The sequence below is a fragment of the Mytilus galloprovincialis genome, chromosome 5 (assembly GCF_965363235.1).
Source record: "Mytilus galloprovincialis chromosome 5, xbMytGall1.hap1.1, whole genome shotgun sequence".
Classification (NCBI taxonomy): Eukaryota; Metazoa; Mollusca; class Bivalvia; order Mytilida; family Mytilidae; genus Mytilus; species Mytilus galloprovincialis.
In genome coordinates this window covers 65,858,455-65,878,001 of record NC_134842.1, presented here as the reverse complement: position 1 = coordinate 65,878,001, position 19,547 = coordinate 65,858,455, and the positions used below count along the sequence as shown (strand labels likewise).

Below are 19,547 nucleotides of genomic sequence, written 5' to 3'. Positions count from 1 at the left end.
ACAGGGTTAGTCGTGGAAAGGGAAACAAACAATAATTAATTTTTGGGCTACATAGCTAGTTGACACACAATGAATGTTGTGTTAGAACTTAAAAAAATTAAATTAGACATTTACCTGCTATGGTCCAATATACAAAATCTAAATACATGATTTGATTCAGCATATTTTAAAAAGAACCCCAACAATTCAATTTTTGATGAAATCAAAGAAAGTTCAATTTTGGAACCTCTAGAACTCAATGTGGACCAATTTGATAAAGGGGCCCAGAAATCTAAATAAACGATTAGAATCGGCATATCAAAGAACCCCAATAGTTCAATTTTTGATGAAATCAAACAAAGTTTAATTTTGGACCCTTTTGGCCCCTCATTCCTAAACTGTTGGAACCAAAACTCTAAAAATCAATCCCAATCTTCCTTTTGTGGTCATAGATTTCTATTTACTTATACATACTAAAGTTATTATCCCGAAATCATTGGTCTTGGATGACGCTCAACAAGGCAGATGACAACAACATATAACAAATATCAACTAAATTTTTTTTAATTATTTTTGCGGTTGTATCAAACGGACATATAAACCCATAACGTTAAAAGTGAATGTACCCAAATTCATGCTTCATTAAAAATTTGTGTGAATAAGCATTGTGTATACATTTTTTATATTATTTGGTTGATGCAAACTTCAGTTAGAGAATGGAAACAGAAAATTCAGCATTGTTTCCATAATTGTAAAGAAATATTTAACTTAAATGGAAATTAAGACCTCATTTAACACAAAATTGAAAATAAAAGGTTGAAAAATAAAAGGCAAAGCTACAATATTTACAAACCTTTCGGCTCACTAATGCCATGAATTGATAGCCATACCACAGTGGTAACATCCTGTGTTATCTGATCTAGAAAAGAAAAAAAATACAAAAATAAATATGTAGTAAATATATATACTGTCTTAAGTGTTGAGGTACAATATCCAATAAAGAAAAATAAATCTGACATTAAGACGAAGTTGCAAGTGTTGAATTAATATTTCTGAATGCAGTTGTTTGCCAGCCCAGAATTCCATCAATTGAGGGCAGTATGTTTATTATACTAAGTGCTTGCAGAAATTAATCCTAACTACATAAGCCAAGGTTGTTTATAATTATTAGGATTTTAAATAGCATGAAACATAACCAGTGCTTAACAATTGTAAAGTATTGTGTAACTTATATTCAGAACTGTTAACGTTGGATTATGTTGCTTGATGAATTTGGTGATTAGATTTTGTCAGTTGTCATGGTTGTTGTAGGATTTTTCTTGGATTTCAGTATTTCTGTTATTCTACTTTTTTTGTTATATTTTAATCATTTTAATTAGCCAAACATCATGTAGTCGCCAGAAATATGGTCATTGTATCAAAGCACATGTGAATGGTTCCAGTATGAAAAGAAGATAATTACACTTTTGCGAGATATGAACAAAGAAATGTTTAGCAACATTTTGAAAGCATATATTTCATGCTATTTTCATTGCATGAAGTTTTAGAAGAACAATAATGTATACAAAATCATACATGTACATGTATTATTGGGGAAAAAAATAAAAGCAAAGGAAGGGTGCTCTGGCTGTTGTCTTTCATTCTAAGGTCATGGTCAAATGGTGAGTACCCTGATTTAACATAAGTGAATTTCTTTGTTAGTGTGAGTAACCCTGCAAAGACGCCATTGGCATTGCAACAATTAATAAAAGTATATTTCAGGTGTAAGTAGGATGACAAAAGTATCTCTTATATTTGGAACTTGTAGCTTAACAGTGGAAAAGGTGTTTTCTAGAATTGATGCCACAGTAAACCAATCTTATTTCTCGGATTTAAACAAATGAGTAAAGGTTCTGTGCTACAAGAAAAAAAAGTATCATAAGTATAATGTGTACATACATTTTGAAGTTATTTTGCATTTTTTACAAAAAAATATTTACATGGTAATAATGAGAAGTTCTGTTAATATTCACATGCAAATTTCAAAAACGCACACATGACATAGAGGGAATAAAAAGCCATATCTAGTTGTTACAATGGTCAACAAATATGGTCATAATTTAACTTAGGACTCAATAAAAACCAGCGCATCCCAGCTGGAGAAAACTCTGCAAATTTTGTTTGTTTTTGGATTTGCAAATTTTAAATTCTTCTTCTTGTCTTTATCATGTTTATGTGTTTACAGATTTTTTTACATCATTTATTAATCTCCCACATTCATGACATTTGAATCAAATGATTGATGATTTGAAACAATCACATGGTCACAGTGTGCCCACATATAACGCATCCAAAGACGATTGTGTAAGATTTATTTTAATTCATTCAGAAGTTATATTATAACTTGCTTATTTATAAAAATCTGACATTTTTTTTTTTTAATATTGCAATGTATTGTAATGAAAGAAAAAACAGTGTATCGTAATTTTCTGTCGATAAACACATCTACATATTTTGTTCTTGTTATCTACAGAGTTTTATAAAATTCTGTTGAGTGGTTTCAGAGGAGTTGGGATGACTAGAACAGGACTGATGGACAAAGTCAAAAACATTATACCCTACAGAACTTTGATCCATGGGTTATAATTAATGTACATGAAATAAAAATCTCAGACATAAGAGATTTTATTTTACTTACACACAATTTTCCATTAGGATCCCCCATGATGCAAACTGTCACATGTCAGTTCTTACCATGCTGACCAAACCAATCACTCTGTTTTTCTCGATACTGTAACAAAAAAGAAAGATACATGTATAACAAAGGTATATGTTCCATACTCCAAGGTATATCTAAAAGTAAATGTCCATAAAAACTGTCAATACAAAATCCCACTATCATATCACTATTAGGTAAAAATACCATTTTTTTTTTAATCATTGTTAATGTTCCATTTTCTGTTCATCGTTCCAGAGTTTTATTTTTTTTACACTATCTACATGTATAGTATATAAATACAAATGGTGTTGTGATGTAAACAAATGACACCATAATGACATTTATGTGGTGAAAACAGATACTTTTGCAGTATAAGCTATTTATTTGTCTAGCAAATATGAATAATTGCATACAATTCACATTTTGTATCATAATCCTTCATGCTTAACAAATAAATTATATACATGTACATGTAATCTGGCATATTTGACTGTAAACACTGAATTTGACTGAGAATGTGTATGTATGCATTGAAAGAAGTGAGCTCCTTCTTCATGTGTTCATCAGAAAAAAAATCTAAATTTTATGCATTTGAATAGTTATATACCTTTTATGGCAGGAATTTCATTGCAAACTCCATGATTATTAAAATCTGCTGAGGCTTGAGGTCCTTTAGGATATCCAGTTGTGATTGGTCTTAGTTGATTGTTCAGACTATATGTCTCTTCCAGACATGCATCTGATCCATGGTTTGATACAGTTAATTTTCTCTCCTGAATCTTCACAGAACTGAGCACACTGTAACATTTTCAACATCTCGAATCAGCTGACACTGCTCATGATCACATGCTGAGTATAATTCTAGCCTTTTTAGGTAACTGAGAAGTCAAGTAATGCAATGGTCTGCACGTCTACTCTGAGATGCACAATGTACATGACGTAGTTTAAAATCAATTTTAAGGCACTGCTTTGCTGCAGAAAGCTTATTCTTACAAAACTTGGGCTGTTCATTTGACATACATGTGGATCCCTTATTATGAAGCTCTTCAATCATCTCTTCAAGTCGTGTAAATGTGTCATTTTCATCTGCTGCAATATTGTCTAGACCTTGTAAACTTGTTCTTTTTGAAGCTGCATATGTTTGTAAGATTCTATACAAGGATGATTTTCTTAATGGAGTAAAGTCAGTTTTTTCACAATAAGAAAGATATATATCATATATATATTAACCATCTGTGAAAGACATACTGTTCTGACTACATCTGGAATACTTAGACTTTTGCCACAGAGTCCAATTTCATATCTGGTCAGGGATCTCCATGGATGAAAATTGAACCATGGAGGAACTTTCACCATTACAAACCTTGTCTACGCTGTACAGTGTAGCGCGATCGGAAGTATTTTATCCATCCATACAAGGAATGGTGAAAATGCTAATTCATTGCTTATTTAAATTATATTTATTTGAATTTTTATTATAGAATTAGAAGTATCAATATTTTCATTTATTGCCGTTTTTAACCATTCAAATGCCAAGTCATCATGGCCCCCCCTTAGTCGAGAATGACCAAAAGCTGTCATGAAGGTCCCCATGCAGATTTCTTTTATTTTTGGTAATTGTTATGGGGGTTAAAAATCATCTAATGTGGAGCTTATTTTTCGTGGACACTGTCAAATTCAGAGCCCATTACCGGTATGGCTGATTTGCAGCAACAACAAAACAATTCGTACGGGTTATGTAAAAGGTTAAAGAGATTTGTAAAGCAAACGTCGACAAATGAAAAGGTTTTTAATGACTATCTGGAAAAATTGATGCTGTGCAACATGCATCTTTCGAGTCTGAATAGAAACCGGAAACGCGGATGTATCAATTTGATTGTAATATACGAAATGAATTCGGAATTTAGATACGATATTTCTTTACAGGAAATATTTAAGCTTTTACTTTTAAACTTTTAAAGTAATTCTAAATTATCGTTACAGCAGTACTCGAGTTATTTACGATGAAATAATATTTACTGTTTTGCGTCTTATTTTGTACTTCTTAAAAAAGGGGGATGCTGATTGCGTAAGTCAAAATAAAGCACGTGTTCGACTTGTTAAACTGTTTTCTTTGTAACTGGATTAATTTATTAATTTATATATTTAATCTAAATGATCATAATCATTTGCTGAAACTTAGTTGATTACTTCGACAAATGGATCGTCTATCCTCAGATAGTATTCTCCTGTTTGGTTTGTTGATCTACCTGTACAAGCTCAGGTACAAGTAATTAGCGATCTTAATCCGGATATCCCTCAGGCGTTAGAACTGTATTGGATTATAACATAAAAAGCCTAAGGGTTATGCAATTACATGCATTTGATTATAATTGATAAAAAAAATGGCGTCGGGCTACAAAAAACGATGAAGTTTTGAACGATGGCGGAAGACAATTTAACGATGGCGCAAGACAATTTAACGATGGCGCGAGTCATTTGACGATGGCGCAAGACATTTGAACGATGGCGGGGCTCCATCGTTAAACAGGCCATGGAGATCCCTGCTGGTGTTTCATACATTTAACTAACTGATTGAACAAAACAGGAGTCAGTTAAGAATGCCATAGAATGTTTTAATTTGACAGTGTTCATCCTTTGTCTGGGGTATTTTTCTTTGACCATGTCAACTAATCCTGTGGTTTCAATATCTAATATTTAGACTGATAATACACGTAGCTTGAAATGTTAGGTATGTATCTGTTTATATCTGATTTTGTGTATTTTTTGGACAGAACAGCCAGCAGTTGCTACTTTAATACATTGTTTTCAGTCTGTATGTTCATCTTAAATAATGTTAATATAAATCCTTCAGGTAATGAAGTTGTAATTCCAGAAGATAGTATTGCTTTCTTTTAAATTCATCAGACTGGCCAGGTGCAATTCAAATATGTGTGATACTACTTCCTCAGTTTTTCGTGTATAGTATCTTTTGGTGCAGTCTGATGTACTATTCCAAGTTGTTTTAGTTGCAATTTTAAGGAACTCACAGTATTATTTGAGATCAGTGTCAAACAGTTATTAACATTACCAAGTTGATGATCAGTACATGTACTTCCCTGTGCCACAAAAATTCTGACGTCTGACTCCAATTTGATATCTGTGAATCTGTAATAGATCCCTGAAATAAAAGAATACAATTAACAGATATCTATGAACATGATACATTAATAATTCTTATAATAATATGATTTGCATATATCAATAAATAATTGAACGGGATTGGTCAATTTCATTATTCCCCCTTGGTTTACACTTCAATAAATATAAAAAAGAAGATGTGGTATGATTGCCAATGAGACAACTATCCACAAAAGACCAAAATGATACAGACATTAACAACTATAGGTCACTGTACGGCCTTCAACAATGATCAAAGCCCATACCGCATAGTCAGCTATAATAGGCCCCGATAAGACAATGTAAAACAATTCAAACGAGAAAATGATACATTAATAATTCTTATAATAATATGATTTGCATATATCAATAAATACTTGAACAGGATTGGTCAATTTCATTATTCCCCCTTGGTTTACACTCCAATAAATATAAAAAAGATGTGGTATGATTGCCAATGAGACAACTATCCACAAAAGACCAAAATGACACAGACATTAACAACTATAGGTCACTGTACGGCCTTCAACAATGATCAAAGCCCATACCCCATAGTCAGCTATAATAGGCCCTGATAAGACAATGTAAAACAATTCAAACGAGAAAACTAACGGTCTATTTATGTAAAACAAGAGGCTGTCACAACAACAGCAAACCAAATTTATTAACATTTATTTGTATCCTGCCAATATCACAAGAACCATAACTGAACCACGGTGAAAATGAAAATCGTCAATATCAAATTTGACCTCCATTTTAAAATTTGAAAAGCTTAGGTTGAATGGTTCATGAGTAAATGCACGGACACAACTGGAAAAGCCATTTTTCAATCTTTCAAGAACCATAACTCCTGAACGGTAAAATTCAAAATCGTCATTATTGAACTTGACCTCCATTTTGTCATCAGTAACAACATATTAAAATTTGAGAAGCTTTGGTTGAACAGTTCATGTGTAAATGCACGGACACAACTGGAAATGCCATTTTTCAGTCTTTCAAGAACCATAACTCCTGAACGGCAAAAGTCAAAATCGTCATTATTGAACTTGACCTCCATTTTGTCATCAGTAACAACATATTAAAATTTGAAAAGCTTTGATTGAACAGTTCATGGGTAAATGCACGGACACGACTGGAAAAGCCATTTTTCAATCTTTCAAGAACCATAACTCCTGAACAATAAAAGTCAAAATCATCATTATTGGACTTGACCTTCATTTTGTTGTCTGTAACAACATATTAAAATTTGAAAAGCTTTGGTTGAACGGTTCATGAGTAAATGCATGGACAATATTTAGTTGCTGCCCGGCCGCCCGCCCAACCGGTTGCCCGCTGTACATCCCCAAATCAATAACCGACATTTTTGTCACAAAAATCCGGTTAAAAATGAACGAACAACAAATATGTAACACATAAACAAACGTAAAACCACTGAATTACAGGCTCCTGATTTCATGTTTCTGAAACCACTTTCATAAACTTCAGTGATCTATTCATGCGCAATACACATGCATAAAAGGATCCCAGGATTTTCATCAAATTGAGATTGAAAAACAAATAAACATAACAGTAGACTTTTTTCTATTTAATGCACATATAACAGAAAAAAACAAGAATGTGTCCATATATCGTACACGGATGCCCCACTCGCACTATCATTTTACATGTTCACTGGACCGTGAAATTGGGGTCAATACTTTAATTTGGCATTAAAATTGGAAAGATCATATCATAGTTAATATGTGTACTAAGTTTCAAGTTGATTGGACTTCAACTTCATCAAAAACTACCTTGACCAAAAACTTTAACCTGAGCTTCACACTATCTTCTTCTTTGTTCAGTGGACCATGAAATTGGGGTCAATACTTTAATTTGACATTAAAATTAGAAAGATCATATCATAGGGAACATGTGTACTAAGTTACAAATTGATTGGACTTCAACTTCATCAAAAACTACCTCAACCAAAAACTTTAACCTTAAGTCTTTCCACTTTTCTGTGGAAAGACTTATTGTTTTTGTTCTGATTAGTATTATTATTAGGTCTTTCCACTTTTCTGTGGAAAGAACTATATTGTATTTGTTCTGATTATTATTATTATTATTATATTTTTTTTTCCGCCAAATTTTGTTCTTGCGATAAATGTTTGTTTCGCAATATGTCGCTTAAATATTTCTCATAATGTATCGTATAGTTTATGCGCTTTTAAATTTCACCCTGCTAAGCCGAACCATTTTCTTTGTAAAAGTTATCTCCCTATTCACTGTTTTTCATCTGTGTGCATCTCCTTCGTAACAAAAAAAGATATCGACAAAATTCTTTTTACAAATTGTTCGTTACATCCTCAGTAATTTTTGGCTTATTTGGATCGAAGCGATCATTTATGTTCATTTAACTCATAAACAGTTAACCGTATAACCCTGGAATGTTTTTATTTGAGTCCCCTAGGTCCTAACTTAGAAAATGAGGTCAAGGTCAAAGGTCAAGGTCAAGTTCTCAATTGTGACTTTTGCTTGTTTTTGCATTTTCTCCGACACTTTGAAAGATACATACTAAAGAACAAGTGCAAAATGTCTGCTTTATTGTAATGAAGATATGCTACATTTAGTCTTATACAATTTAATGGCATCTTATAGGAGTTGTTGCCCCTCAAATGTCTTGATATGAGGTTATTTGATTATGACTTCAACTAAGTTCATTATAAAGGCATTTGACCTTGTACAAAAGATTAGGTGACAAATGACCTTGAAAAATGACTACCGGAAGTGACCTTGAGAAAACCGGAAGTAGCCTTTTTTGCAATTTTTTCATCTCAAAGTACCCAGAATCAATATATTTTGTCATATAGATACATAAACTGATTACTGGAGACAAAACATGACTTCCAACAAACCGGAAGTGGCCAATTATTTCCCCTTCTACATACAATAGTATATAGAAACTATATATTTTTGGAATCAGTGTGAAATAAGCTATCATATGAGACCGGAAGTGACATTTATTTCACCGGAAGTAGCATATTATCTCCCTTTTATCACTCAAAAACATAATTAAACCATTATTTATCTCATCAGTATGAAGAAACTATCTTCTTATCAAAATTTCTTTGGTGTGGAAAGACTTTCAATTGTTCTCTGAACAATTGGTTTTTAATTGTATTTGTTCTGATTATTATTATTTTTTTTTTTTCCGCCACATTCTAAAATTTTTGTTTCGCAATATGTCGCTTATGTTGGCCAATAATCAAAAATCTAAGTACATTTTTAGATTCAGCATATCAAGGTGTAATACCACCATTGATTTTCCCCTATTAGTCTTTGTTAAATTTGCACTTTTCAAAAAAATGTGCAGAATTTATCTTTGTTTCAAATAAAGAAATACTTGGCATGAGTAAAGTTTTATCCTGTCCAGTACTATAGAAAAAAATTCACATAACATTTAATTACATATAAGAAAATAACCATCATTGGAAGTTAATCAATCAAATGTCTCCCCTTATTTTATCTGTGTACAAGGTTTAGTCACCATGTAACCTCAAGATTACAAAATTTTCTATAGAAATCCAAAATAAAAAATAATGGTGTTTTGAAATACCCAAGACATATGTTTATGACACAGAAATGTTTTTACTGCAATAAAATGTAGGATTAATTACCTACAACTGTCAAATTCAAGGGAATATTTTTTTAGACCTACTTTCATATACAACCGGATGTGACGTACCATGATTTGGTGGTATTACACCTAGAACCCCAAGGATTCAATTTTTGTTAAAATCAAACTAAGTTTAATTTTGGACCCTTTGGACCTTAATGTCGACCAATTTGAACACGGGACCAAAAATTAAGAATCTACATACACAGTAACATTTTTTGTAGATTCGGCATATCAAAGAACCCCAATTATTCAATTTTTGATGAAATCAAACAAAGTTTAATTTTGGACCCTTTGGACCCCTTATTCCTGAACTGTTGGGACCAAAACTCAATCCCAACCTTCCTTTCATGGTCATAAACCTTGTGTTTAAATTTCATAAATTTCTATTAACTTATACTAAAGTTATGGTACGAAAACCAAGAAAAATGCTTATTTGGGCCCCTTTTTTTACCCTAATTCCTAAACAGTTGGAACCAAAACACCCAAAATCAATCCCAACCTTCCTTTTGTGGTCATAAACTTTGTGTCAAAATATCATTGATTTCTATTCACTTAAACTAAAGTTATAGTGCGGAAACCTAGAAAATGCTTATTTGGGCCCTTTTTGGCCCCTAATTCCTAAACTGATGGGACCAAAACTTTCAAAATCAATCCCACCTTCCTTTTATGGTCATAAACCTTGTGTTTGAATTTCAAAGATTTCTATTTACTTAAACTAAAGTTTTAGTGCGAAAACCAAAAGTATTCGGACGACGACAACGACGCTGACCCCAACGTGATACCAATAAACGACCAAAAAATTTTCAATTTTTGCCATCGTATAAAAAGTAGTGTTTAGTGTTTCTTCATTCCAATTTACAATGTAAACTAAAAGATGAGTTTGAGAATAATCATAGACAACAATAGGGCAAACTCATTTTGGTTGGGGGAGGGGGGGGGAAGATAGAAAGAAGGGAAATTTCAAACAAACAGTATATTTATGATACTTGGCGAATAAAATAATAAAGTGGCGAAAAATATATTGTTCTGGCGAAAGAGGTGGCAAAATTAATAATTGACCCAGGGGAAACCCTGCTCACAAACTTGACATATATATACAAATCTGAATATTTAGTTTGTGAGTTAATCGCCCCGGTTTACACAGCCATTACAGCAATAACCTCTAGAAAAAATGTGTTTAATCCTATAATGTTCATGATGTTTGCAAGTATTGAAGGTATATAAAACTCTATGTTTTAAATTTCTCAAATAAACCAATATTAAGGTATAATCTTAGGCTACATGAACTTGCTAATGGTCATCATATTCATGATATTGGATGGCTGTGAGACTTACTGTATCTATCCTAAATTTCTAATCAATAATAATTTTATAAAAATTTAAATTATATAAAATTATATTAAAATTGGATTGTGATTAAATATTTGACACATCAAAAGTTCCTGATCAAAGAACTAATATATGACATGTATGACATTACATTACCTTCTGTATTACCCAATATTCTAAATCTAAATACACATGGTTAGATTCAGCATATCAGAAACCCCAAGAATTAAATTTTTGATAAAATCAAACAAAGCTTAATTTGAACATAAATTTGGACCAATTTGATACAAAGGCTCAAAATCAAAATCTAAATATAGCCAATATGATTAATTTTTATTGAAATCGAACGAAATTTAATTGGTCTCTGAAATTTAAGAAAATTTGAAAACTGGACACAAACACTAAAATATGGATACAAATTTCATTTTTTCTTCTTATTAAAATCAAACAAAGTTTAATTTTGGACCCTTTATATATGTACTTCTTATTGGCTATTCAGTTTGAGAGGAGAAGATTGAAAGATGTAATTTGAAGAACAGCAGATGTAAAAATGCCAGCTGCCACTCATCCAACAAGAGCTCACAAAGCAGTTGAAGTTATTATCCATCATTGTCCATAATTACCTTATCACTGGTTTGAGATGCATAAACATATTTTCTTTTCCTAGTATTGTAATGACTCTCTGGATCAAATTGATTTTCCTGCAAAAATTATGAAATTTTAACAAGAAGGCATGCAATGTCATATTACAAATACCAATTATCCCCCTTGTAGTTCCAATTTTCTGCTTACAGGCAGTACATGTACATTGTGTAGGTGTTTGATAGATCTGAAAAGTGCTCAAATATTACAAGTTATCACTGTGAAGCTCATACATAAAATAGTCAGTATAAGAAGTAGTTTCAGAGAAACATGTGACTGAAATTGAGTCACTGAATTTTTTAGGACCAACTGGCCAAGGACAAATGGAGTGACACAATATAGCTCCTATTTTTAGAGTTAACACAGTTCTATTTACAGATCATTACATAAAAAAAAATATAAAAATCATTTGAAGTCCTTTTCATGCTTTTCGGGCAGATCATTACATATTTTTTTTTTCAATTTCATTTTAAGTCCTTTTCGGCCAAGTTTTCATTTATGCCAATCAAGGTTACTTTTTTTTTTAATTTTTGATCATTTCCAGATCATTGACAAATTAAAACATGAATATTTAATCAAAGCATGCAAAGTATTAACAAGAATGTGTCCATAGTACACGGATGCCCCACTCGCATTATCATTTTCTATGTTCAGTAGACCATGAAATTGGGGTCAAAACTCTAATTTGGCAATTAAATTAGAAAGATCATATCATAGGGAACATGTGTACTAAGTTTGAAGTTGATTGGACTTCAACTTCATCAAAAACTACCTTGACCAAAAACTTTAACCTGAACGAACAGACAGACAGACGGAAGGACGGACGGTCGGAAGGACGGACGGTCGGAAGGACGGACAGACGCACAGACCAGAAAACATTATTCCCCTCTACTATCGTAGGTAGTAGACCATAAAAATGTAAGAACTTTACATTTTTGATATATTAGATTTTTTTCATGACTTACATGTACTGGACTAGACAATCATAATGAACTACATGTACATGTATAAAGTATACATCACATGTACATGTTTATAGCTACATGAACTAAGAACATTTTTTTTAAAAGTTTTGTTTGTACATGTACATACATCTATTAATGGCTCCGGTGGTACTTGTAGCTGAGCTGGTAAATTTTCTTCCTCAGTCATACATGTAGCATTCTTTTGACTGCATCTCTTGTATATATGTTGTAGCAGACTATACATAATCCTGTGCAAATTGAAGAAAAAAATCATATGTCATAAGCTGTCCATGTTATGCAAACATTTGAAAATCATAATAAACAATGATAAACTGCAGCTAATATTTTCCACCTGAAGTAGAAATTAAAAAAAAATATATCTATCATGTTCAGTTCATCAAAAAATGTTTTACCCATGTGCATATATACTACATACATGAACATGTATGTATATGTGTATACATGTATATTGTCATGATTGTGTTCAATACTATAAAATTGTGATAGGAGTAAATCGGTAAAAAGATTGTGAACAGCTGGATTCATATTTATGATTAAAACAACATTAATAATAGTTTTTTTCACTATTATATTATGAAGAAATAGCTACATTTGTAGTACAATTATTTATGGATCTCAGAAAGGCTGATCCTGAAGTCCCTTTCTTACAAGTGCAGTGTTATCCCCAGAAGATAGCATCCCATTTGGCGTAAAAAAAAAATTAAATGTGTCATTTGTCGCGTCTCAGCGATGCTCTATTTCCATTGATTTCCTTTATGTTATACATGTTTATGTTTATACTGTTCAATTCATTACTGAGAATACAATTAGACTAATCACTAATACCATGAATACAGTTGTTTCAGTTTGTTTTATTTATTCATTTATAGTTACAGAATTATTTTTTGCCTCTTGTGCCAAATAAAAATATATATATGTGGTTTCAGTTACTATAAGTCATGAACATGATGAAAGTAAAATGAATGAATGATTTATCATAGTGCAACTTGTATATATATACAATGATAAACATATAAATATCTAGTACAAAAAAGGAACCTTTTTTTTTTTATATCAAAAGAGTAAAGAAAGTGTTATAAATAGCAAAAAAATCTCAATTTAAAAACTTTTTTCTTCATCATGTCTATGAAATTCATTGTTTTGGGCCAATGATTTAGTTCCAGTTGTTTCTAATCTTTACATCAAAATGATATATATATTTTTGACAAAGTTTTCAGAAAAATAGTCTTTTTATGCGTAGTTCTCTATCGTGAAAATGTGGATTTTTGTCATATCTGGTCCGGTTCCGAACCGTAGTGTGCAATGGCAGCCAAAATTTTTTTTAACAAAAATGAGTCCAACAATAAACAATGTTTGACAAGAGATTGGGAATGAATGACGCTTTTAATGGATTAAATGGATTAAACATAAACTAAAGCCAATTATGATCACTTTATGAAGAAGCATAAAATGTATTAAGCTCAAAATCAAATTGTTCGCTCTCAATAGAAAAGTAGTACCGGAAGAGAAAGAAAGTATATTTTGGAAAGTTGTAAAAATAAACCAACAAACCTTTTTTTAAGAGAAAAATGGTTTCAATCTAAGATTTTCGTAATACAAAACGTAGATTTCAATAAATGCGACGAAAATATTCATGGGACTGACGGACTGACGGAAGGACAGACAGAGGTAAAACAGTATACCCCCCTTTTTTAAAGCGGGGGTATAATAAGGAATGGGTTGTCCAGAAATTTTTCAGTATTTACGCAAGAAGAGTTAATTAAGGAAGAGGTTGTCTAGAGATATTCACTTAATTTTATTCACATTTTTTGGGGGTTGATGTAAATATTTTTTTCTCTCATATAAACTAAATGTGTATTTTTAATTATGTATAAGAGGTAATGGATATTTCTTATACATTTTTTAACCAGTTGAACATTTTGCAGGATTGTTGGTTTAAAGGGAAACTTCGCAAAAAAATCAAAAATTGATATTATGTCCATTCTGTATAAAAATGCTCAAATTTATAGATATTAAAGTTTTATTCTTCTAGATAAGAGATCACCATCGATTTTAAATTTTGAGTATCAATTGTCTGCATTCCGCTATTTTGTCATCTTCTCCGATAAAAAAATCATGATATGTCTATAAACCACAAAGATTTGAAGAAAGTAGAAATCTATTTACATATTTTTTCCAAGGGTTTATTTGGAAAAATGTAATATATACTCGCTGTCAATAGTAAAGGACAGATTGAAACATACCAGATATTGATTTAAAAAATGTATGCACTTGTTGTCGATTCGTTTATACGCCTGGATAGAAAGTTACGGAACTATAGCGTAATTTAAAATATATACATGTATACATTGAACATAAGAAAGGAACATACATTTTGTGTAAATTTGGGTAAAAGTTTTGTAAATAGACTAGTCAACGTATGCCAACGGTATGTAATCAACGAATTCGATAGACTTTTGTATACCAAAAGAAGAAGAAGAAGAAGAGAACCAATTTGATTTAAATACAGGTCGATATATAACTTGCTTTGGTTCATCAAAGTTATGAACATAGTAAAATCACAGATTTATATATCAAATAGATTGTTCTCGAATAAAGGAAGAAATTCGTCATCATCACAATTGTTCCGACATTCATGTAATATATATATGCAACTGGAGGTACACTGATAATCCCCAAGGGATGTGAATATTTTCTAGGAAAACTATTAAGTATTACGTACAGTTTCAAATCAATTTCGGAATTTATTTTCTTTCTTGATATTCAATGACAGCAACTTAAAGAATAAACTGCTTGTCCGCTTTAGGGGTATTCTTGTCAGTTGAACAGACTTATAATTACATTCAAAAATAGGGAAAGATGACATTAAATTCGTTGTCTGTTGTTTTTAAGTAAAAGTTAATTGAATCATCAAAGTTAATATCCTTTGGTCTCGAATGTATGTTAACTAATTAATGTGTTTTTATAGGCTAGCTCAAATCCTCATCCAAATAATATAATCTATATGTAATAATCCCTTCCTTCCACACAGAGATTTAATGCCAAGCAGTAGACATATAGGTACTAATTAAGTAATTAAATGAACAATAGATAACAATAATTAATCATAAATGTGCAAAGATGTGAAAACAAAAGTATTCGTAGATATTATATTCCGCTTCGGTAGAGTTATCTTCAGATAGTTTCAGATATTAATTAATACATGGCTTTCAAAAGTCTAACTCGTACATTTTTTTGCCTAATTAAGACAATCAAAATGCTTTGGTTAAGCTATTTCTAATTTCTAAGTTCCCCTTTTTTATGAGACATAAATCAAGGACAAGCGGTGTATATCATTTCATTCTGACACATGAATTAGGTTTCCCGTCTTTAACGAAAATTGTTTATTTCTTAGTAAATTAAGTTATTTGAATTCAAATAAATAATCATGATAATAGCACCAAATATAATTAAATAATTCCACGGCGATCTATTTTTATTCGTCACCAACTTGAGTATGTACTTTAAATGTGTGTATTAAATGCTCCCTTGTTTTATAATCCACTGATCCGAATAGACAGTCACACCTGGCAAGGTGTGCCCTAGAGGCGTGGTTAAATACTGAAGTGCAAATAACAATTTACCTTTCAACAAGCCAACTACGAGTATTGCCACAGAACCGTGAATACACACACAGTCATAGCAGAGGTAGTAAAAGGTCAATCAATAAGAGTACACCAACATATTGTCTTAACAGATTATTGTACGTTAATTTATTCACTTAATTAGTCCAAAAATGCATTAATTAAAAATAAATTTATAACTTTTTGTGTTGTCTACAAAAATAATTCAAATATATACGTTTTACATAGAAAATTTATCTCATGAATGTGTACAATTGCACGTCTGTGTGTTTTATCTTCTTATTATCAGATGGTTATTAGATAAAGCATAAGTCATTGGTGAGCTTACAATTACGTTAAAATATGATTAAAAGCCAAGACTTTTAATGATTGTATTTTAAATCCCAGTATGCAAAAACCAGGCGAAAACGTCACGACCTACAGGAAGTAGTTAATATTTTTTCATTAATTATTGCAGGGCTTCGTTGTTTCTTATGAAGTTTTTGAAGTAACTATGTTATTAATTACCTGAAAAGAAAAATTATCAAAACGTCAGTCATAGAATGTTGGGAAAACTTTAGATAATAAACTTTTGCATTCTAGCTGCTTGATGCATTTTAATGCATGCTAAAATCTAGTCCAAATAATTATGACGTCTGGCAAGGCTATTTTATTTTTTTTCTGCCAAATTCTGGGACGACTTTCTAAAATTAGGTGTCAAAGTTCCCCCCAAAATTTGCTTTCAAACTCCAGATGTAAAAAATGGCTTCGGCGTTATGACGTCGTAGGAAGGCGTCCCAGAAAAAAATTAAAATAGCCTTGCCAGACGTCATAATTATTTGGACTAGCTAAAATCCAACCCCCATAATAGATCATGAATTTATACATTTTTAGAATTATTTATATTTATTTTATCAAATATTATAGGATGCCGAATTGACTTTAAATAGGTGCTGATTTGACTAGGTTCCGATTTAACAAGGTGCCGATTTGACCAGGTGCCGATTTGACTTGAAGTTGTACCCATTATAAATTGCCTTCCGACAGAATTTCGGCTGTAAAATCTCGTCTCTGTCCACATTTCAGTCCTAACCTTTTGAAATGTGATGTAACATCCCCCTGGCAATCAAACAACTTTACTAAATGTGTGCCATGAAGATGTAAACATAAAACATAAATTGATAATGTTACAGCAACCATGTTGTATACAGCGCCATCTATAAATAGTTCTAAAGGGAGATAAGGTAAACTTCTTCTTCTTCTTCCAAATTTTCACATCCTTTGTAGGACAACCACACCGTTACGGCGTGTAGAACAAAACCCACCACCATGAATGTAGGAATATAATATGTACACTATATATTGAATAATGATATCCTCCACTAATATATACAGGACCACTTTCTAGTTGCACAGAACGGGCAGATTTAATACTGCTGTTCCTCAATCCCAATCTTAACCAGCGCATACCAAATTTAAAGCACAGAGAACTTGAGAAAATACGTCGAGGAAAACGCACCAGAGAGGAAAACTGCACATTGGGACAATTCGTGCCAACAGGCCATAAGATTGAGGGTTGAGGACGTATAGAAGAGGGACGAAAGATACCAAAGGGACAGTCAAACTCATAAATCTAAAACAAACTGACAACGCCATGGCTAAAAATGAAAAATACTAACAGACAAACAAAAGTATACATGACACAACATAGAAAACTAAAGAAAAAACAACACGAACCCCACCAAAAACTAGGGGTGATCTCAGGTGCTACGGAAGGGTAAGCAGATCCTGCTCCACATTTGGCACCCGTCGTGTTGCGTATGAGATAACAAATCCAGTAAATAGTCTAATTCGGTAGGTCACATAGCTTGTAGTATGCATTCTTAGTTGCGTTAAAAATTGTTAGGCTAGTTACCGGACATATATACAGGGGGGATTACAGTGGCGGATCCAGAACTTTTCATAAGGGGGCCCGTTGACTGACCTAAGGGGGGGCTCCAGTCATGCGTCAGTGATTCCTTATATAAGCAACCAATTTTTCCCACACAAAAGGCGGGCGGGCCCCCAGGCCCCCCTGGATCCGCCTATGGGTTATATATGTTTACGTAGTAAAATAGTAAAAGATAAATGTTGTAAAATAAATTACTTCACTCACATTCACACTGGTAAAAAGAATAACAAGCTTGCAGCATTTAAATCTAAAAATAGTTCGCTTTTCACAATATAGACTAAGGATCTAAAAGCTAAAACACTTTGTCTTCTTTTCATCAGAGACTCTGTTTTCATTAACTAAAATCGAATAAAACGTTCATAGTGTCTACATACTTAATCCACGCATAGAATTTGTCGTTTTACATCATAACATCTAATAAAAAGGTTTTTAAGATTTCATCGTATCTATATATTAGCACTTTGTGTGACGTTTACGATCTAGGCACGCACTGTATATGTAAAGCCAATTGTCAGGTTTTTATTTACTTAGATCTAAAACTTACTGAAAAACTTGTCTTCGTCTCAACTCGGCCGATTCCGTACCCTCATCTAGGAAGGAGCTAGAGTATCGGATTCTACCGAGGATTGTCGAATGCAAACCATCCTTCAGCTAATCAGAAAATGTTTCACGACTATTTTTCTGACTTACAGTGTTTTTTGGGTTTTTTTTTTTTTTATAACCTTCTTCAGTTCAAATAATGATAACCTAGAATTTATTGTCGTTCTTTGCAAATCAAAGAACTGTGTTTTGTTTTTTTACAATTTTGGTATGGATACATACAGGATCATAAAGGAGGGGGAATAGGACCTTTATTGGGACTCCCGGATCGGGTGTTTTTAAACTCGGGATTTCGGGATTGACCCTAGCTTTCGGGATCCGGGAATCCTTTTTTTCGGATTTCGGGATGTCGGGATTCGCTTTATTTAAATTCGGGACCTCGGGATTTCGTTTTTTTCAAGTCCGGGATTTCGGGATCAAGACCTCTCCTATCCCCCCTCATAAAGGGAAACTGATAATTTTTTGTATGATATGTGCTCATGTTTTTCAGCGATGATCCTTTTGTGCTGGGTTTTATACTGAATAAAATTAGTTAGTTAGTTTCTATACTTTTTTTTTTATTAAATGGCTATCCGCAATATGTTTAATAAGATCATTTAGTCTGAGTTGTTTGATTGAGTATCGAGAAAGAAAAAAAATTCTGATGTATGCAGCATAAACACGAAAATTTTGATAACTACATGGCAGAGGGAGGGGCAGGACTTTTTCGGGACGTCGGGATCGGGTGTATTTAAGCTCGGGCCTGAATTCGGGATTGACCCTTTCGGGATCCAAGATTTATTTTTTCTAATTTCGGGATGTCGGGAATTAAATTTCTTTAATCGGGACCTCGATTATTTAGATATAGAGGTTGTTTTTTTTTTTTTTTTTTTTTTTTTTTTTTTTTTTTTTTTTTTTTTTATTAAAGACAGTTTTTGTACTAGTGTAAATTGATATCATTTAC

At 32.2% G+C, this 19,547-nt stretch overlaps 2 protein-coding genes across 7 annotated transcripts in view; both read right to left on the bottom strand.

The window, feature by feature from the left end:
* LOC143076272 (fringe glycosyltransferase-like) overlaps nt 1-3,979 on the bottom strand; it is a 37,261-nt gene extending 33,282 nt beyond the window's left edge. For all 5 annotated transcript variants that reach the window (XR_012978590.1, XM_076252006.1, XM_076252008.1 and 2 more), the window contains exons 1-3: nt 3,285-3,979; nt 2,657-2,749; nt 833-898 (exon numbers count right to left, since the gene is read on the bottom strand). Coding sequence is in view for 1 of the 5 variants with exons in the window: in XM_076252005.1 (XP_076108120.1) it covers nt 833-883 (51 nt within the window). In the remaining 4 variants the exon portion in view is untranslated. The remainder of the gene's footprint in view (nt 1-832; nt 899-2,656; nt 2,750-3,284) is intronic.
* A 1,250-nt stretch (nt 3,980-5,229) lies between these two features.
* On the bottom strand, nt 5,230-17,287 carry LOC143076274 (uncharacterized). 2 transcript variants are annotated; one of them, XR_012978591.1, is made up of 4 exons: nt 17,077-17,278; nt 12,558-12,678; nt 11,447-11,524; nt 5,230-5,837 (listed from the first exon to the last, which is right to left on the bottom strand). XR_012978591.1 is itself a non-coding variant. In XM_076252011.1 (4 exons), exons 1-4 carry the CDS (start codon nt 17,251-17,253, stop codon nt 5,727-5,729), a joined length of 417 nt encoding a protein of 138 aa, XP_076108126.1. In that variant the 5' UTR covers nt 17,254-17,287; the 3' UTR covers nt 5,230-5,726. The 2 variants fall into 2 exon arrangements, 1 of the variants encoding a protein (XP_076108126.1); XM_076252011.1 differs by having other exon boundaries at nt 17,147-17,287.
* Nucleotides 17,288-19,547: the final 2,260 nt, after the last annotated feature.